This window comes from Rattus rattus, chromosome 1, assembly GCF_011064425.1.
Source record: "Rattus rattus isolate New Zealand chromosome 1, Rrattus_CSIRO_v1, whole genome shotgun sequence".
Lineage (NCBI taxonomy): Eukaryota > Metazoa > Chordata > Mammalia > Rodentia > Muridae > Rattus > Rattus rattus.
In genome coordinates, this window is record NC_046154.1 from 611,232 (window position 1) to 632,518 (window position 21,287).

At 47.2% G+C, this 21,287-nt stretch overlaps 2 protein-coding genes across 2 annotated transcripts in view; both read right to left on the reverse strand.

Annotated features, from left to right (window-relative positions):
• Positions 1-9,241, reverse strand: part of Ccdc180 (coiled-coil domain containing 180) — a 66,318-nt gene extending 57,077 nt beyond the window's left edge. Inside the window, exons 1-4 of the mRNA XM_032886983.1 lie at positions 9,226-9,241; positions 4,012-4,093; positions 3,502-3,592; positions 1,398-1,588 (exon numbers count right to left, since the gene is read on the reverse strand). Coding sequence (XP_032742874.1) covers positions 1,398-1,588; positions 3,502-3,592; positions 4,012-4,093; positions 9,226-9,241 — 380 coding nt within the window. The remainder of the gene's footprint in view (positions 1-1,397; positions 1,589-3,501; positions 3,593-4,011; positions 4,094-9,225) is intronic.
• A 310-nt stretch (positions 9,242-9,551) lies between these two features.
• LOC116890734 (stimulated by retinoic acid gene 6 protein-like) overlaps positions 9,552-21,287 on the reverse strand; it is a 40,245-nt gene continuing 28,509 nt past the window's right edge. Inside the window, exons 11-18 of the mRNA XM_032891193.1 lie at positions 19,797-19,872; positions 15,572-15,653; positions 15,304-15,352; positions 14,741-14,858; positions 13,610-13,729; positions 12,208-12,371; positions 10,803-10,949; positions 9,552-10,226 (exon numbers count right to left, since the gene is read on the reverse strand). Coding sequence (XP_032747084.1) covers positions 10,078-10,226; positions 10,803-10,949; positions 12,208-12,371; positions 13,610-13,729; positions 14,741-14,858; positions 15,304-15,352; positions 15,572-15,653; positions 19,797-19,872 — 905 coding nt within the window. The 3' untranslated portion in view covers positions 9,552-10,077. The remainder of the gene's footprint in view (positions 10,227-10,802; positions 10,950-12,207; positions 12,372-13,609; positions 13,730-14,740; positions 14,859-15,303; positions 15,353-15,571; positions 15,654-19,796; positions 19,873-21,287) is intronic.

The following is a 21,287-nucleotide window of genomic DNA, read 5'->3' on the forward strand; positions in this document are numbered from 1 at the left end:
TCTCAAGCACTTGCTCAAGGGCCTTGAGGAAGATGGACTCTGTCAGTCATCCTAGTGTGGCCTCTGCCAACCCTGGAGGAACCTCCCAAGAGCCTAAGTAAGCACAAGAGTTCTGACTCACAGAGAGAGAGGCAGGGACAGTGCCAGAGTTGACAGAAGTGCCCGGGCGACCTCAGCAAAAGCAGCTGGGGTGGACAAGGCATAGGGGTTACTGCTGAGGTAGAGTGTCTCTCAGGTGGACAAAGATTGGAGGCAGAAGGGGAGCAAGGACTGAGGCAGGGGCCCTTTTCAATAGGGCGAGAAGCCCTGGGGTTGATGGTTGAGGACTTGCAGGGGAAGTTAAGAAATTTAGAGAGGAAGGGGGACATTACGGAAGTCACCAAGGAAAGCTGAGAATCGTGGGGCTGCTTTTACAATCTGCATCCCACCAAGTGGAGAAACCTAAAAGCTTTGAAAAGGATGCCTTTCTTGATGCAGACAATCTACCAAAGTTAAATCAAGATGAAATAAACCACTGAAATAGACCTATGGCCCCTGGTAAGATAGAAGCAGTAATTTAAAACCTCCCAAATGTCCCCGCCTCTCGTTGCAAAAAAGGCAGGATGCATTCAGTACAGAATTCCACCTCTAACTACTTCCTGTAGGTCTCCCCACCTTTCTGCATAGACTTGCCAAGGGGACTTCAGATATCAAACCAGTTCAAAGTTCAAAGCTCTGACTGACTTGCAAAGCCTCTCCCAGCCCCTGCTGCAGCTCTTTCTCCCTCTAGATTCTCAACCTGTGGGTCACAACCCCTTTGGGGGTCAAATGGCCTTCTCACAGGGGTTACCTAAGACCGTCAGAAAACACAGATATTAACATTGTGGCTCATAACAGTAGCAAAAAACCACAGTTGTGAAGTAGCGACGAGAATGATTTTAGGGTTGGGGAACATGAGGTACTGTATTAAAGGGTCACAGCGTTAAGAAGGTTGAGAACCACTGATCTAGACTCACTGACCTCAGCCAGTGAGTCGAAAACCAAGTAAAAGTTGTATCCCCCACCCCCACCCCCTTAGCATCCCATCCCATTCGCATCCCATCCCATTCATGGCTCCTCCCTAGGGAGCTTCCCAATCCTGTCCTCTGTGTGGTCTTCCCATCCCACCATTGAGGGAAAGTGGGTGTTCACTCTGGTTGAAAAGTCAAGCTCTGTAACAGTGGGGATCCTCTACCTAGACACTGCCTTAGACACTCCCTCAAAACGATTGAGGGAGGAGAGAAACGTCTTTCCAAGCAGGTTAACCAAAAACTCCCGTTTTTGGAGAAGGTTCTCGAGACTCTGTTCCTATTGGGCGCACATCTTCCTGAGTCTCTGGAGACGGAGGCCCTGCAGTGGGGCCCGGTGGCGAGACTTACCTATAGAGAACTGGGTTTTCCGTGACCCCGTCGTTGGGGAGGCTACGCACCCACTTCCTCTGCCGAGGGGTCATAGTCTCCCCCTCAGGTAGCGGCACCTTCTTCATCATGGGTGTCTTGACGTTCTTTGGAGTCTCAGAATGCTCTGCAGCCCGCTTCCTGGTGGCTGCCAGGGACTGAACCAGCTGCACCTGAGTGCAGGAAAGATGGAGCACAGGGATTGTGAACTTTTCAGGTGCCCGAGCTCTTCATGATGACTGTGACATGTGACGTAGGAGGACATGAAGGCACCTGGCGTTCGGAAGGCACCTTGTACTCCGACTCCATGCCCGCCCACTGCAGAAGATCTCTTAACAGGCATGGGGCATTTCGAGGAAGGTGTGCGTAAAGAACTCTGAATGAAGATCATTTGGTGTACACAATTATTTTTGTAACCATAAGAAACGGATGATAAATGAAAAACAAAACAAAAAGTGAAAACAAAGCAAAATAAACCAGAACCATTCAGTAAAAGGAGACTGGCTGAGTAAAATGCCTTCGATGGAATGATAGGTGCTTACTAAAGACAGAACTTAGCAGGGCTGGAGAGATGGCTCAGTGGTTAAAAGCACTGACTGCTCTCCCAGAGGTCCTGAGTTCAAATCCCAGCAACCACATGGTGGCTCACAACCATCTGGAACAGGATCCGATGCCATTTTGTGGTGTGTTTGAAGAGAGCTATAGTGTACTTATATATAGTAAATAAATAAATCTTAAAAAAGAAATTACCACAAATTTTTTATGACGAGGAAACCGTTAACCAATAATGTATCATTAAACCTATTAGTTAAAACACAATTTGCAGAACTAAAGAGACAGCTCCAGGATTAGGAGCACTTGCTGCTTTTATTAAGGATCAGAGCTCCATTTTCTACATCCTCAAGGTGGCTCACAATCCCCTGCCTCCCTTCCAGAGCACCAGCCTTACACACACATACTCAGACAAAACATTCATATACACAAAATGAATATAAGTCTTGTTTTAAAGCATAAGTTAAAGATTAAGGGCACTTTGGATACTGCTAGACCTGCTGTCCCTTCCAATACATTCCACCTTTTTGCAAAAAAAAAAAAAAAAAAAAAAAAACCCGAATTTTAAATTTCAAATTTAAAAATAGATGGAAAAACAACAGAAGATTGAGAATAATATCTTGCTTATATAAGGAGCTGAATCATGTGAGTAGTTTGAGCTCTCTTGTTTCTCTATAGTTTATTATTTCTAAAGGTTATACAGGGAGGATGATTTATGGCTCAAATGAGGAATAAAAATATCAGTTTGATAAACAGCACACTAGATTTAATGCTTGTAGGTCTCTTTGGTCTGCAAGGTACATTCAAGAAGGCATAGCAATCTTTACATTAGCCATGGCCAAGGAAGCTTTAACGCTGTAAGGGTACCAGTGAGGTGTGAGAATACCCCTGGCCATGGGCATGAGTTCTGAGAGACTGCCAAGGAGAAAAGGGAGATTCAAAACCTATTACAGAAAAAGACCCACCACCACCACCACCACCACCACCACCACCACCACCACCACCACCACCACCACCACCACCACCACCACCACCATCATCATCATCATCATCATCATCATCATCATCATCATCATCATCATCCTCGACAGCATCTCTCTGACTTGCTATGTAGGCCTCAAACACACAGAGATAGACCTGCCTCTGCCTCCCAAGTGCTGGGACTAAAGGCGTGTGCCACCATGGCTGGCTGAAGCTCACTTTTTAAACAGAAAAATAAGAATTGCTTTATCGCTCTACAAAAAGACGCAGGCACAGAATGGTTAATTCAGACTAATTCTGAATAACTTTGATTAATATTTTTTACCAAAATTAATTTTTTAATTTTGAAACCAAACGTCCCATGTTCTTCTATGTGTGCACTATAATATACCCAATAGCAGTTATTTACTGTATGAAAAAAGTCTATTCTCAATAAAAGATAAATAAAACAGCTCTTACACGGGGAAACTCGCAGAACAAAAAGAATTAGAAGGGACCAGGAAAGTCTGTGGAAACTGAGAGAAAGGGAACAGAGGCCAGCAGGGCGCCTTACCTGGGCGTGGAAGATCTGCTGGTAGACTTTGCCATTCTGTACTTGCGACACCTTTCCCACTTTCGACATCTTGGCTGCTGACCCAATTCCCCTTGGTTATGGAAACACGCTTGGAACTTGGTCTTAGTTTCCACTCAGAGGCTGGGACCCTCTTGCTAGGACCTCCAGCCCAAAGACAGCACTAGATCCCACAGGACACCTTGTTTAAGGAGAAACTTAGATTTCAAACAATATAAGGTGTGCGTGGAGCGGGTGGGGGAAGGTGAGGAGACACAGTGGGTTTTCTCTAGCGCACAGGGCGTAAATCCCACAGACACTTTCTGGAAAGGGCAGGATTATTGTCTGTGCTCGACTTGAGCTCTTCTGAGGATGGTCAATCCGCCTAAGACGTCAGGTAGGACTGGAACCCCAGCCACATCCTCCAGGAGAAATCGGGGAGTGCTGCAAAGGGAAGGAAAAGTTTGATTCTGGCCTCGCTAATTAGATGCCTACTGTTTGCGACACGTTCACCTTCCTATCTGCTCAATCAGCCCGCTGTCCCCCAAGCCCAGCGATTTGGAGGACCTGACCCAAGCCTGGAGGCTCACCGCACCTGAAGCAAAGATTCACCCAGAAGCTAGCAGCAACTGCGGCAAGAAGCCTCAGTCTCCTAGGCAACGCGAGGGGCGGGGCAACGCGAGGGGCGGGGCTTTCCCTGCCCACACTTCCTTCTCAGGGAGTGGAGTCACGCTGCAATAGCGGTGGCCCACTTGGAGTAGTGAAACTCACCACTTCTTTTTAATGTTGGGTCCTTGGAGTGCCCTTAAAAATTTCCCAAAAGCTAGTAGGAGATCAGAGAGTCTGTGCAGCTCTTGACTGTTGTCAAGGAATCCAGTCTCCCTTTGTTGCTCAGGTTAAAATCAACCTGTGCAGGTAAAGAGATCAGACCTTTCCCAGTTCAAAATAGGTGGGAAGGTCAGAATTCAGGGCTTAAGACCTGCCTGGCCAGAATGAGAACCGCATGCACTAAACCACTAAAAGCAGTGGTTTTCAACCCGCGGGTCGGAACCCTCTGACACCCTCTATATTCAAAAATGTTTTCATTCTGATTCACAACAATAGCAAAATTACAGTTATGAAGTAGTAATGCGATGGTTGGGAGCCACCACAACCCGAGGAACTGCATTAAAGGGTCACAGCATCAGGAAGGTTGAGAACCACTGAGCTAGAGTTTCTAGTGTACTACGGGCCACTCTGCTTCTTTCCAGAAAAGCCGCAGGGGTCCAGGGACAGAACTGCTGGCAAGCCCTTTCCACAGTGACACGGGAGAGGGAGTGTTCTTCCACAGCTGGCTGCAGCATCAGAAACTCAGGAGAATACCCCTGATTCTCATTCTTCGGCGGAGGCGAATGATGGAGCGGTGAATACGAAACCCGTTTAGTCTCATTCTTTGGTCCAGGGTGAAGTAAAATAAAGACTGGGTTCATTTTGGCTCTAATGAAAAGAAAGCGTGTAGGTGACCAAGCAAGGGGAAAAAAAACAAAACAAAAAAAAACAAAAACAAAAAACAAAAACAAAAAACAAAAAAAAAAGACAAAAACAAAACAGGACTTTTGATTGTTTGTTTGTTTTATTCTGTTTTGGAGAGGAAGTAGGGGTTTTCAGTCTCTGCCCTTTCTCATCCCAGGAAAGACTTGCTGGCTTGAGCTTGGAACATCAGAAACCTGTCCCCTGCCTGGACATTTCCGCTCCAGCAGTTACAGCCTCCTGGGAGCTGGCCATGGTAGCATGTGATCTCTAAACAGTGAGACTGATGTAGAAGTTTAGTAAAATCTCCCAACTAAAAACTGTCCCGGAGGGATGGATTTTACCTTCGAAGAAGAACTAGCATTCTTCCTGTCACAGTATTCCACCAAACAGAAAAGTAAAGAACGTCATTAAACTCTCTTTATGAAGCTGGCATTACCTCGATTCCAAAGCCAGGCAAAGAAGCAACAAGATAAAAAAAAAATTGCAGACCAATCTCCCCCATGAACAAGGTCCAAAAGTTCTTAAGAAAATACTTGCAAAAAGAATTCAAGAATCCATCAAAAACGTCATTCACCACAATCAAGAGGCAAGGATGGCTCACTGAGTAGATCAGCATCACAAATTATATGAAGGGACCTCAAGGCGAAAGTCACAGGTTCACCTCAATTGTCGAAATGCTTTTGCAAAATCCAACATCCCTTCATGTTTTCTAAGTGTCTTCCTTGATTTCTTTCTTTGGTGTCTTAACGTTTTCGTTACAGAGGGTTTCTTTGTTTGTTTGTTTAAGTTTTTGGCTCTTTTCACATTCCAAGGTACTTTTTTTTTAAAAAGAGTTCTACGAATGGAATCCCAACCACCTTCTTTCTTTTTTTTTTTTTTTTTCCTTTTCTTTTTTTTCCGGAGCTGGGGACCAAACCCAGGGCCTTGTTCTTGCTAGGCAAGCGCTCTACCGCTGAGCTAAATCCCCAACCCCCACCTATTTCTTTCTTAGTATGTTTGTCCTTGTTATTCAGCAACACTGATTATAATGTTAATTTTGTATCCTGACACTTTGCTGGAGGGTTTCTGGTGGAATCTGACAGGTTGCCATGGACCAGTGGATGGTCCCACACCCATGCCTATGGGATCAGCCTTAACTGGATTCGTGGAATTATATTTTCTAAAATAAAGAGACTTTGTGCTGATTAGTTTTTATTGCCAACTTGACACAATTCGGAGTCTCCTGGGGAGAGGAAACCTCCGTTGAGGGACTGCTCAAATCACAGTGACCTGTAGTCACACGTTGATTGTAAGGCACACAATGATGCTCCCAGCCCACTGTGGGCAGTACCACCCCTGGGCAGGTGGTCCTGTCTGGTTTACAAAATCAAGCTGAGCATGAGTCAGAAGGAGCAAGCCAGCGAGCCAGGTGCCTCCATAGACTCCGCCTTAGTTTCTGCCTTTGGGTTCCCGGTCTTGCTTGAGCTCCTACCCTGGCTTCCCACAGTGATGTACTTGACCTAGAAACATAAATGTAAATAAACCTTTTCCTTCCTAAGTTGCTATTGATTGGAATGTCTTATCACAGCAAACAGAACAGACATGAGGGTAGGAGGGAGAGATGTGTTGTGGGTGTGTCTGGGAGAGAGAGGAAGAGGGAATTGGGGGTGGGTACTAAGACACATATAGATATACATATATGATCAAGACGTGATATACATATATGAATCTGTCAAAGAATAAGTGAAAAATATTTTCAAAGTAAAAACAAACCTCCCTCACGATGAAATGAATGTACTTACAGTCTGTTTCCGATGGCATTCTATTATTAGAAATATAGTCCATTTTATGTGTATTTTCAGTGCACATTGGGTGACTCCCATTTCAGTTTGGAGCTATGTCCCTCCAGGGACTCCCTGACTGGGGACAGGAGGAAATGAGAAAGAAAAGAGATAGCCCAATTCACAGACGGAAAGCCGTGTGGAGGTCTGGCCTCTCAGACGGAGGATACACAGCACCCCAGAAGCTTGGCTTCTTTATTATATAGAGCTGAGCAGGGAGACAGGATTGTTGCATGCAGATGAACAAGTATGCATCTGAAGCAAGGAGGCAGATTTAGCTTATCTTGGTAGGAGCCACCTTTGTAGGGGAGCCATCTTCAGGCCATAGACATCTGGATGGAGACTGCACTGGTGAGCATTTTCTACAAAGGCTGTCAACGCTTACACTTAGCACCCCCCCCCCCAAGGAAGGGTTCCCAATCCTTCTGAGTCTGAGACTGTGGGGACCTATGTCAACAATTACTCGGGACTTCACGCACTCAGGACTGCCGCCATTCTCTACAACTTGGGGATGCATCCAAATCCCTGCTCTAACCATTCTTCTGCATGGAGAGCATACACAGCCATTTCTACTTGCTCTACAATTGATTTTGGAATTACTGTGTCAGAGAGTTGTTGCGGTAAAATTAAAATAAGGGCTTTCATTTATCCCGCACTTGGTCTGGCACTGTCGTGCCCCAAGACATCTATTTGATATTTTCATCTCAGGCAGCAAAGCCACTCACCCGCTTTGCTCTATCCCGTATCACACTGCCAATGGCTACTCTCTGAGCCTGGCAACAATCTCTCTCCACATCTAGTTCCCAAGGCAGGTTGCCACCATGGCAGACATACACATCCCAATTCCGTAGTGGCCCAGCGTCTCCAGCCACCACACACTCTCTTGAATTCAATTAAATCGCCACATGAAAGAACACACAACACAATAACCTCTGATCCAATCGATAATATGTAATTTGCTCATCTAGACATACAAAGCCCTGTAAGGATATTAATGTGCAGAGAGGAATCTTAACATCCGCCTCCACGTTCTCTCGGCTGCTTTTCCTTCTCCTCTCTCACTCCCATCTCCTCCCCGTCTCTAAAACTTTTCTCCTGTCCATCCTTCCTTCTCGTCCAATGACAGGCCTCATTCTGTCTAATACCTGCCTTCACCTGTATAATGACATCATCCTACAGAGAGTATGAGTGTGTACATCTTAGAGGATACTACCAAAGGCTCTGAAAGTGGTAACAGCTCACAAGACACCACAGTGTACCCTATATCCTCACCAACACTTAGTAGTGTCATCAGACTTTATCCTAGACATTGTGATTGTATAGTATCATGGTTTTAATTTGCATATCCTGATAAATAATATGGACATAGACAGACACATAGGCATGTGCATACACACATACCCATATCCACAACAAGACACATGCGCATGCGCATGCATGTACACACACACACACACACACACACACACACATGAATTTTTCTGTGACATGAGATCTGAATTATCTCCCTGTTACTGCAAGAAAATACCTGAGATAGTTAATGTATGGAGAGAAAATATTTATTTGAGCTCATGGTTTTGGAAGCCACCGTCTACGAAGGAGTGTTCCATTGATTTTGGCTTCTAATGAGGCAGCATATCAAGTGTGGTGGGAATCTCTAGTGAGCAAAAACACTCATTTGATCAGCTAAGAAACAAAAAGACCAGAGTCCCATGATCTCCTTTAAGGACCCGCTTCCAGTGACTTAAGGACCTCCTAGTAGGCACTACCCCCAAAGGCCTCACCCCTCTGCATGGTGCCATCCTAGGGACTAGAGTCCTAACAGGTTCCTGGGTCTTTGGGAGACACTGCTTACACTCAAACCATAGAGACAACCAAAGTTGAATCTCTGCTTATGAGTGTTTAAAGTGTCGGGCACAAGCTTAAAGGTGTCTGTGTGCTTTGAATAATTTTATCCTCAAGATGATACACAGAGTTGGGATGTTGGCCCCTTCTGCAGATATAGGTATCTGTGAATAGAGAAAGACAAAGTCATTTGGTCACAGAGCTAGAAAGTGTTGGGTGGGGGGTGGAGGGGAGGGGGCTCTTCATTTTCTCAGCTTCTCAAAACAAATAGTCAAAGAGCTGTTGTAAAGATTCATCTAAAAGGGATAACCCTGGTGCATGCGCCAGCAGGACCAAGTGCACATAGCAACAAGCGCTCAGAGACTTTGGGTCCTCATGGCACTTGCTCAGGCTCAGGGGAGACTTTCAATGGTCAGACTGTATCTCCGCTGGGCCATTTTGAGCATGAAAATTTGGGAAGCTCTGAGCTCTGCCTAAGGGCAATGTCCACACCTCCCAGCCTGACACTTGTGTCTTTTGAATAAGCTTCTTCTTCTTCCAGCATGTGTACCCAACACGAACGCCATCATCGAATGCCTTGGGTCTCCTGCCCACACAGCCTTAGTAGTGCTGCTCTCCACCTGGGATGCTGGCCTATCATTCCATGTCTGCTTGGCTTCCGTCGGTGATCCCACAGATAGACTCAGACTATCTTTAGGAGGAAGGCCTAGGTCATCTCTGATTCCATTTCCAGCAGGCCATAAGGCAGGAAGTTCACTCCATCACTTTTTTTTTTTTTTTTTTTTCGAGCTGGGGACCGAACCCAGGGCCTTGCGCTTCCTAGCAAGCGCTCTACCCCTGAGCTAAATCCCCAACCCCCATCACTTCTTTTTTTAAAATGTTTTAAAGATTCGTTGTTTTTTTTTTAATTATTTTTACTTAAGCGTATATGTGTCTGCCACATTTGTGCAGGTGCCTGAAGAGGCCAGAAATGGGTCAGATCCCATAGAGCTAGAGTTACGGACACTTGTGAGCTGCCCAACGTGGATGCTGGGAACCAAACCCGAGTACCCTGCAAATTCACTCGACCCAAGCCGTCTCATTTATCCAGCCTCTCTTTCATGCTTCTTAGCAGGTGACCCCATGGCAGCCTTCCCACAAATAGTGGAGGTCACTGAGGCGAAATTCACTCCACAGACATTGCTTTTTATACTGCTTTTCTCTTTTGCCAAGGGACTGAGAGCGTTCTAGGCTTAAACCATTGGTCTACATGGCCATCGCACAAGTGATCAGTGCTGTCTATCATGTGCATGAACAGTGCCCATGTCATCCTGTCCCATGGTAGGGAATGGCTGCTAGTTAGCCTGAGTCCCTTGTGAAAGGGGATGATGGCCTGGCCTCGGAGCTGAAGCTGGTGGCCCAGTCAGCAATCTGAGCAGGTCAGCAGAATCTGTGTGAACTCTCTGAAACTATGGCCTGATTTTGATTTTCTAAGCATGGCGAGCCTGGGGTTGTTGATCAGCGTCTGCAGCAGGAACCACCTCGTTCTGGCCCTGGCGGAGAATCGGGGACCTAGGACAGAATTGGAGTAGAGAGATGAGGGGGTGGGCTTGGGTGTTGCCTCTGCTATCCTCAAAGACTTTTGGAGCAGCTACCCACAAGGCAAAGTTGTGGATAAGAGGCATTGGATCAGGACTCCTGGGGGATGAGAGGTAGAGGGATGTGAGTTATCTCACAGACCTGTAGGGAATATGAGTGGGTGTATCTGAGCCCTTCCTGGGCAGGAGAAACTCAGAGCGCTTCCTGTGAGCAATAGGGGTGTAAGGGGGGAAGACACAACTGATCTCCATTTTGGAAACCACATCTGCTGTGTAGCGGGAGGTGTGCATTGGCACCCCAAGACAGTGGGATATAAATAACTGTGCTAGTAGAACCGGGGTTCAGTTCCAGAACACGTAGGTAAGCCAGTCTGCAGGGCAAGCCATACTGCTTGAGTGATGGGAGCAGTGCCTCCTGAGCAGCTTGGCTTAAAGGGATACAGAGCAAGGGGGTGGGAAGGGGGTCTGGTGCCTCTGGAGGATCCCGGGGAGTCCATGGCTACCCATTTTCCACTCTGAACCCGGCACAGGTCCCAACAGCAGACAGTACCTGCGGACTGGTTCGGGCACCCGTGTTTTGCAGTCTTCTGCAGCTTTCCATCCTTGTGGCTTGTGATCAGAACGTGGCAAAAGCTGACCAGCACAGGGTTGGTGTGGTAATGGTCCACAAAGAGCATCCCGATCCATGCACCGAAGCCTGAAAGCCAGGGAAAAGCAGGTCAGCCAGGCTGCGCCTCCCATCATTCTCCAGTTAGTGCTGTTTATTACTCGATTGTTGTTCGTCCTTTTTTAATTTTTACTTCTGAGACAGAGTCTCCGTGTGGAGCCCTGGCTGGCCTGGAACTCACCGTGTAGAACAGACTGGCATTGAACTCACAGAGAGAGATCTGCCTGCCTCTGTCTCTCCCATGCTGGCTAACTGCTAGTCTTCTTCCCCCCACTCCCTGGCCCTGGTGGCTTGAGTTCTTAGAGAGAATCTATAGAGTGAGTGTAGAGATCTGGAAGGCTTCTTGGAGAGAGCATTCCACTCTGCACATTCGATGGAGAACTCAAAGCTTGAAGGGGCTGAGAGCAGACATGAGAAGGCAGAGAAGGGATCAGTGCAGCCATGAGAAAAAAGAGCATGCGTCAGTGCAGATCTTAAACAGCTGAGGAAGGCGTGGCCAGGCTTGAGGCTAGAAGCACTACTTTTTCTTCCTTAAGAACAGACAGATGAGGCTGGAGAGGTGGCTCAGTGGTTAAGAGCACTTACTGCTCTTCCAGAGGTCCTGAGTTCAAATCCCAGCAACCACATGGTGGCTCACAACCATCTGTAATGAGATCTGATGCCCTCTTCTGGTGTGTCTGAAGACAGCTACAGGGTACTTATATAAATAAATCTTAAAAAAAGGACAGACAGATGGCTTTGGTTTTAGAGTATATTAAACTAGATACTTTCTTCACTAAATGTTCAAGCCATAATACTGATACTTCAGAGCTGTGTTCTAGTCTCCAATCTATTGGGAAAGTCTGAATCACCTATCCTATACCTCAGTGGCCTGTGGGACGGGAAGAGTTCAATTACCCTGTAGCTTTGACCACACACCAGAATACACATTTCTAGTGTGTGCTCATAGGGTCTCACTGATTAGGCTAAGCTGGCTGTCTAGTCAACCCTAAGGAACCTCCTGTCTCCACATCCCCAGTACTGGGATTGTAATCAGAGCATTCCATACATGGCTTTTTTACATGGGTTCTGGGGATTAACCTCCGGTCCTCAGGTACACAGCAAGTCCTTTCATGACCGAGTCATCTCCCCAGCCCAGAACCAAGTGCCCGGCTTTATGACCTCTGCCAGAAACCAATTGTAAGCCCAAGGGAAGACGTAGCTCATAGCCATCTTTTCCAGTCGGCTTTCACAAAGGGATGAGACTGGCTGTTCCCTCAAGGAGATGGCCAGCAGGACTGCTACGCACCCATGTCTGCACCCTCATAGCCACTTTGCATGATGGTCCTGTCGATGCGTGCAATCAGCCATGTGCCCAGGAGGCAGCTGATGAGCAGCCTGGAGAGGCAGGCACCCAGGCCCAGCAGCACGTTGTAGAAGAACAGGAAGTAGTTGAAGTTGTGGAAGGCTTTCCTGCAGACAGAAGCAGACAAGAGGTAGTCCTCTGTCAGGCAAAGCAGCAACACAGCCAGCTCTGGCTTCATCCAGACTGGGTGCTAAACTCTGCAACTCTGTCTCCTAAGCTTATGACCTCACGCTTGGTGGCAGGTGGAGCTGAGTGTTTGCCCACAGTGCTGGAGGGATGTGTGGTCCCTGATGGGGGGTGGAGAGCCCTGAGCATATTGTAGGGTGAGTGTTTCTTGCTTTGTATGGCCTTTGGATCCTTGCATGAGGCTTCTTAAAGATCAAGAAAAACTACAGGGCTACAGCTGGCTTAAGAGTTGTGTCAATGCTATGATTCACCATCGTCATTGCCATAAGCACCTACCCCAGCCAGAGCTGCCCCTGGTCCTCCAGAGGAAAAGTCCCAAAGGACCACCTGATGACATGGTCCTGTTGCCTCAGCACCAAACTGCATCCTGAATGCCACAGACCCCTGACAGAGGATGTTTATCCTTGTCAGTCTGTGTCCTTTGGTGCTCCATGCTGTCTGTATAACACTCTATGGTGGACGTTAGGGGCTCTCACTGATCTCCCGACACATGGAGTTTGTGTCTCACTGCTTCTATCCATGCTGTGGTAGCTGTCAACCATGCTAGTTCCTCGTCTCCACCCACTGTTCTGCTCTTCCTCCTCCCCTACCTCTCCCCTCCTCCCTGCCTCTGTTCCCCCTCCTCCCCTACCTCTCCCCTCCTTCCTGCCTCTGCTCCCCCTCCTCCCCTACCTCTCCCCTCCTCCCTGCCTCTGCTCAACCTCCTCAGTCCCTCATCATCATCTTTCGATCACATGCCAGTCCTCTACAGCAAGCTATAAAGCTCCCAGAGGTGGTGGATAGAGATATCTATCTCTCTGTTGTCAGTGCTAAGGTTTTCTCAGTGAATGAATGAATGAATGCATGAATGACAGACAAAGGATTGTAGGTACTTGGCTGTGCTGTCCACATTTTATGTGTTTCTTCCTCTTGAAGGAATGCAGAATAATGTACAAACCGGGAAGCTAAGGTCCACATGTTTACTGAGGTTGTACAACGTAACATGGCTCTCCTCCTACTGGAAAGGGCAATTTTGGCTCCCAGGTCATGTGGCCCCAGACCTCACCCCTGTGCACAGCTTTCTAGCCTCTCACAGAATTCAGAGCACCCCAGAACCCGCCCACCACTAGGTAGAAAGTGTAGAAGCCCCACATATTCCATCTCCCTCCTCTGCCCTCACCTGTTGTTGAGAGCCAGGGGCTTCTGCTTGTCAGCTGGGCCCAGCTTGGGCTGCAGGAAGAACGTGCCAGCAATCCACACTTGTAGAATTATAAGGCCCACAGCTATGGATAGGGTGAGGCTGAAACACAGAACACGTCCAACCCAAGGTGGTCTATTCTACTGTTCCAGAATCTTCTGATACACAGTGAGTGGAGAGAGAGAGAGAGAGAGAACCTCCAACCAGAAGAACAGTAGAACAAGCTCTGAGCTGTGATCCCCACCCACTCCCAAGCCCATGGTGCACATGGGAAAAAAAGAGTCACAAATGGAAGGAGGCTCCCCAAGGCTACATGATGATTCTCTAGTTCCAGACCCTAACCCATGGTTGCCCATGATGTCCCTTTTTGCCAAGGGTGGCAGTCCCAAGAATAAGCATAGCATATAGCCATGCAATCCTTTTATATTGAGGATGAATTAGTTTGAGAAGGCTGCCAGAGAGCAGACGGGCAGTGCACTGCAGGAACGCAGGCGGCTCTAGGCAATATGGCGTCAAGGCGCTCAGAGCAATGAGGTTCCCGGAGGGTGACACATGCTGAACTCGACATGAGTGGCAGTGTTGGTGGTGACTAACTGGGACTTGGGCTCCAGCCTGCTCCTCTCCTTCAAGCCCTCTAGCATGTGTCTCCTGACTGCACCAAACTCCCAGAGCTCTTAGAGGGAAGAGGTATGACAAGCGCTGTGCAATCAGCCATTCACTGTCTCCAGCTGAGTGAGGCTCTAAGGGTAGGGGTTTTACCCCAGGTAACACAGCACATCATATAATTCTCCAAGATCCCTGCTGCCCTTCCTGTTCTCTCTCTCTCTCTCTCTCTCTCTCTCTCTCTCTCTCTCTCTCTCTCTCTCTCACACACACACACACACACACACACACACACACACACACACACACACAGACTTGTTTCCTTGCTGGAAAGTGGGAGTTTAAGTATTGGCCCCACGAAATGACAGGAGAGGAAGCCTGTTGAGAACGTAAGATTCCCTCTCTGTGAGGTGTTGTGATGACCCCATCCCTGGGTCATCAGAACAAGAGCTCGGCCCCAGGGCCGGGTCCCCAGGATCAGTAAGAAGAAGACATCTGCTTAGCACTTACACCCCAAGGCCAAGTCCTCGCAGCATCTCCAGGCCTTGGTGGTGGATGATGGGCAGCACCAGGCCATACATGAGCATCATGCCACAGAGGCTCTGTACCACATGGATGATAAGGTAGCCTGTAGATGAAGTAGAAGGCATCACTAGGGATCCGTCTTGTCCCACTCCCATACTCCTCCCTGCAGGCAGACCTGACCTACGCCCTCTTCCACCAGAGGCCCTTGGCACACTTGCTGGTGCTGTTTCTTCTGCCTAGTGTGATTTTCCTATCTTCCTGCTTGTCCAGGATGCAGCTCTAATGTCAACTCCCCTAGAAAGTCCTTGAGTTCTGAGCTGGGGCAGAGGCCCATTTCCCCCCTTCTCCCCGATGCCCTTAGCAAAGGCAGCCAGTGAACCCAGGGCAGAGGGGAGATGATAAATGGTGTTTCTCCACCATTCTCCAAACTCCCCAAAGCTAGAAGCTATGGCTGCTTTTCTAGCCCTTCCATGTCCCTCCTCACAGCCGTGGCCCTGCACCTACCCAGGAAACATGCACTGTTACGTGGGTCACGGGGTGGCACTTACCCCAGAGGATGTAGGCTATTTGCCAGCCAGAGTACCTTGCAATGGCCACCTGGGAGTTAGAAGGGAAAAGGGGGGTCTCAGAGTAGAATGGGGGATTCATTCTCCTCAAGCTCTATACCTAGGACTCCTCCTGATCTGAGGGTAACCCACTGACCGAAGCAGGTTCTTCTCTTGGTTGTGTCTCAGGTTGGAGGCCTGGCTTGACTTCTCTGTGCTCCTGCTCTCTTGCTGCCCTGTCAGGTGTGGCTCAGTTCCCCTACAGACTCACCACACTCGCTGCAGAAGAGGGACTGTGGAACTTCTGAGGAAGGAAGTATTTGTCTCCAGCCCATAGCCTCTTCATATGCTTTCTGGGGGAGGGGGAAAGTAGGTAACATTCAAAACCGTGGTGCTTTCTCTAGGGTCCAAGCTCAATGAAAAGGCCCGAGGAGGCCTATGACAGTCAGAGGGTGTCAGCTGCCTCTCCTCACAGAGTTCTGATTTCTCGTCAGTCTTCAGGGTTACTATAGTCCATAAAAGTAATTCATACTGATCAAGCCAAAACACCAATTGAATCTTTTAGATGAGAATATATGTGTTTTTCCTTCATTCTTATTCTGTTATGGTGAATGCATATTACTTAATTATTTTTAAAACGGTTAATACCAGGAAGTCAATTTGTTGATAGCTTAACCTAATAGCAATGTAAAGAAAAATCAAGGATGGGCAAGATGGCTCTGCAGGTAAGAGTGCTTGCTGCAAAGCCTATTGACCTGAGTTCAACCCCTAGGACTCACATGGTTAAAAGGAGAGAACCAGTTCCCACACATTGTCCTCTGACCTCCACATGTGCCGTGGCACATGCACCCACACAAACACATCGGGCACACACCCACACATACAATAATAATGCATTGCTTTGTTTTGTTTGAGACAGGGTCTTTCTACATAGCCTTGGCTATATTGGAGCCCACTATGTAGACCAGGCTAGCCCCGATCTTACAGAGATCTGACTACTCTGCCTCCTGAGTGCTGGGGCTAGAGATGTGCCCTGCTGAAGTGGAAATTTCTGGTTTCTTTGGAAACTCAGTTATGCATATGATGTTTTGCTGAAGCAGACACAGGTGAAAGAATATTTTGCCGAAGCAGACACAGGTGAAAGAATATTTTGCTGAAGCAGACACAGATGAGAGGATGTTTTGCTGAAGCAGACACAGGTGAGAAGATGTTTTGCTGAAGCAGACAGGTGAGAGGATGCGTGGTGTTTAGAAAGAATATGAATATGACCCCACAGACAGCGGGAGGAGGCTCTGGTATTGATTTGCCTTGCATTGAGTTGCTGCTCTTCTCTTGTCAGGACTTTGTAGAATGTGACTCGCCAATGGTTCTTGTGGTATTTGGGAGGCTCCTTTCTGCTTCCTTGGACTCAGGCTGATTGGCAGAGCCTCGAAGTTTCTTCTAGATTGAACTGCTTTTGCTGATTCGTGAGTAGTGATTGCCGAGTGGACTGGACTGCCACTGCTGATTTGCGTTTGGTGTTTTGCTAGAGGACTGAACTACTGACAACAAAGACTGGAATGGCCCCAAGGAACTACTTCTTACAGGTCTATAACTTCCGTTTCCTATTATCCTTTCTTTTCCACTACCTCTGGAGGGCGGTGGGCTAGAAGGGAGATTAATGCTTTTAAGAACTCTTAATAAAGTAGGCTTTGAAATATCTAAGCCTACACACCGCCATGCCTAGCCTAATGATACATTTTTAAACAGAAAAAGTTTAAACGGGCAACAACCCCTCAAAGAATCCCACCCCCTCCACTTCATTTCCCACACCCTTGTTTTTGGCTGGGAAGTAGCTAGATGTGGCTTGAAGATTAGAGCAGATTAATACTGCTCAGCTATCAGGCCTAAAGCTTGATTAAATAAACCTGATAGTCTCTGTCTCATTTTTTTGGGAGCCAGCCAGGATACAGAAAAAGCTGCCACCTTTAAAACTGCACTGATAGCCCTGTCCAGTTCCTGGCCTGTACGTGAAGGTCACATGGGAGGTTTTCTGTCCCTAGGCCATGTAGGTTGATGTCACTATGCAGGTGAAGGCAGGTACAGGATAGAATGAGGCCTGTCATTGGACGAGAAGGAGGGATAGGCAGGAGGAAAGTTTTAGAGAGGCAGAGGAAACCAGAGCGAGGGAAGGAGCAGCTGAAAGAACATGGTGGCAGATGTTAAGATATCTCTCTGTGCATTTACAGGTCGTTATGACTATTCGTAAGGGATGGATGTGCACAGGGCTTTGTGTGCGTAGATGAGCAAACTGTATCTTATCAAATGGGTGGTTTATATCCTTATCTATTGGTTGTGAGTTAATTGTGTGGATGTATTGTATGTACATTGAGTAATTAACATATAAATCTGGTCGTTGGGTTACAGTCTGTTGAGTCATGACTTCACTGGACTGTTGGGAGTGTGAGCAGAGTCCGTGCTAGGCTACAGAATGCTTGGGGCTAGCAGGCGTGGGGCCACGCTAGCATGGCCCACAGAATGCCATGTGTGTGTCAGGCATGGTAACAACCCACCAAGGGGACAGTGTGTGAAAGCAGCTGACAGAGAAACAGTTAGAGCATGTGGATCCATCCATGCAGAGTGGGAACTCACGGGAACCCTTTCTGCCGCCTTTTAAAATTAGACCGCAACAAGGTCACACTCAAATTTACGGGATACCTTCCCCACCCACTTTTTACTCAATCTCAAGTATTTTTTTTTTCTCATATGAGGTCTACTTTTCATGATCACTGAATTGGAAATTCTTAGCCTGAAAGAAAAAAATGAAGCTTGGCCTGGGGAACTGAGCAGATCCTACAGCCTCCTTGCCCATCCCTTAATCCCTTAATATCAGCTCCCAGCACCCCAGGCACTCTCTCCACTGGCCATGCCAGCCAGGGAATCAGAGCCTCATAGCAAACCCAGTTTTCCTCCCTCCTATAGATGCTCTTTGCCTTCTGCCCTTCTTCTGTCCATCCCCATTTCTTATATCAGCCCCCAATATCTAGAAATAATTTCTACTTGGGATCCCTAGTGGTCCCACCTGGTGGGAACTCAGAAGCATTCCCCAGCATGCAGCCCATAGCTCCCACACACTCCTCAGATCCAGAGAGGGCAACAGAAACCAAGGAAGAAAAAACCCACCCAACAAAGACAAGACCAGATATCAACACCTAGAAATGCAATCATCCCAAACCCAGATGCCAGCATAAACATACAACCAATAACATCCAGGACAATATGTCCCCACTAGAGTCCAGCAACCCTACTAAAGTAGACTGTGAAAAATGCCATATTGTTGAAGAAATAGACAAGGTCTTCAAAATGGCTTTTAGGTTTGTGAGCAAGGACCTTAAAGAGGATACAAATAGATCCATTAATGAAAGCCACAAAAATACAGACAGTGGAATGCAATGAAGAAAACTGTTCAAGACATGGAAGTGAAAACAGAATAAGCAAAACCCAAGCTGAGGGGAAACTGGAAATGAAAAATTTAGGACCTCCAATGGGAACCTCAGGGGCAAGCCTCAGCAACAGAATACAAGAGAAGGCAGAGAATCTCAGGTGGTAGAGACAAAATATAAGAGTTTGATACCTTGGTTAAAGAAAATGTTAAATGTAAAACCCACCCAAGCACAAAGCATCCAGGAAATCTGGGACACTATGAAAATACCAAACCCAAGGATAATAGGAATAGAGAAAGAAGAAATCCAGATCAAAAGCACAGAGAATAATTTCAACAGAAATCATAGAAGAAAAATTCCTTAACCTAAAGAAGGGAGTGCCTATCAAGGTACAATATGTATACAGGGACGCAGAGACACACAGAGAGAGACTTGCAGAGAGAAAACACAAGCATGCACCCCCTTCCTGCACTACTGTTCTTGGGTTAGATGCTCCCACACCTCTTGATCCCTCCTCTACAGAAGTTCCCTCAAGCTAGACTAACCTGCTAGGAGCCTGGGGTTATCAGCTCTGAAGAATGGAACAGATCTGATACCCAACAATGAAGCAGAACACACAAGGCATACCAAAGTACCAGGAGGACTTGCCCCTCTGCTCAGCGCTTGAGCATGTCATTTTATTACTGTAGAGTCTCATCTTTGTCAAATGTAACATGGAGAGGAAAATACCCACCTCCCAAGGTTAGGGCAATGTTGGCATAAGGACTCTAAGCATAATGGTAGCTCATCATAGATGTTCAGCCTGACAATTAAGCTTTTATTTTTCTCAACCAAAGCTGTGTTTGGCCATACCTGGCCCTTGTGTTCACCCCCCATAGCCACAGTAAGCCATGCAGGTACTGGTCAGAAATTCTGGGTACGGAATGTCATGCATTGGATATTTTTGGTTGGTTGGTTTTGGGTTTTTTGTTTTTGTTTTTGTTTTTGTTTTTGTTTGTTTGTTTGTTTTTTTTTTTTTTTTTTTTTTTTTTTTTTTTGCTGAAGTCATGCAAATGGCTCCTAGAATTCTCTTACCTGTAACAGGCCAAAATGTGGAAGAGATAGGTGACACACGTGAGGGCAGCAGGCAAAATGGTCGCCACCCACACTCCTGAAATATGAAGGCTGACATGAGAGGGCTTGTAAAACACGCCTGAAGGGGAAGTGCAGAGCGCAGATCGGCACCAGCAAGGCCTACGCAAAGCTGTTCCATTCCTTCACCTCCTTCTCTGTGGGTGAGCTGGGCCCAGTTTAGCCACCACACATCCTTGGTGTAGGTGACTTCCTGCACAGTCTTCTGAAACCTTTCATGGCAAAATGTTCCAACTACATTCAATTAATTTTGGGAAGGCTATGCATGATCCACGTCCTCAGGAGGTGCCATGGATGGAAAATACCATAAGAGCTGACCTCTAATAGAGTGGGGCTGGGGCATTGGTCACTTAACCTGTTATCAAGAGTCTGTAGCGCCCATCCTTTCGGTTGCTGTAACAATATACCCTGGCAAAAGCAGTCTGAGGAAGGGAGAGTTTACTTTGGCTCACAAGTCTAAGGTTCATGGTGAGGAGTCATGGCGGCATGAGCATGAGGCAGCTGCTCCCTTGGCATTTACAGCCAGGAGGCGAAGGGAGACAAATGCTGGCCCTCAGCGGCCCTTCTCCTTATTCAGTTCAGGACCTGACTCATAAAATGGTCCCACTCACATTTAGGGTTACTCTTCCTACCTCAGGTAACATAATGAAGCAAATCTCTCACAGGCATGACCTCAAGCTCCTTTCCTAGGTGAGCCTAGATGCTGCCAAGTAGACAATCAATACACACCATCATGGGTTCTAGCTGGCTGTCAGAGACTGTGCGTGCTGATGAGAGAGGGATACGGAAACAGGGAGAACGGTCACCTGCTTAGCTCAGAGCATCAGTAGGGCTGACTCTCATTAGGTGGAGAGACCCTTTTTGGCAAACACTCGACAAATGAGAATGTGTAGGCTATTTCCTCAGCCTGTGAAGGGGCTTCTGCCAAACGCCTCACAGGACATTTTCCTTCAGTGTGAAGTGTACTCCCCCCAACCTATAAATCAAGAAAAGGCAGCATCCACTCTCACCGGTTCTTCTGGAACTGTAAAGGAGGCTCTGACCCAAGCAAATGGACAAGAAAGGGAATACAAGAGCAAAGGCATGACCTGGAGTCCTGACACCTGGAAGTGGGGTGGAGCCAGGGCCATGAGAAATTCAAGGTCTTCCATTATATCTAACTCAAGGCTATCCCAGGCTACATGAGACCTTGCCTCAACACAAAGATACATGTCCAGAACAGAGGCAGACGTGGAGACTGTCATGTGATTAAGAATGAAACTGAAGAGAGAGCTCAGTCTTTGGAGGCTAAGGTCCACAACCGAAAGAATGGTGTTAGCAGAGAGAAGACTCAACACCATCCTCACTCCAGTTCTAGAAGAGCTGAGACCCTCTTCTGACCTCTGAGGGCACCAGGCACATGAGGTATACATACACCTAAAGTGAAAATAAATA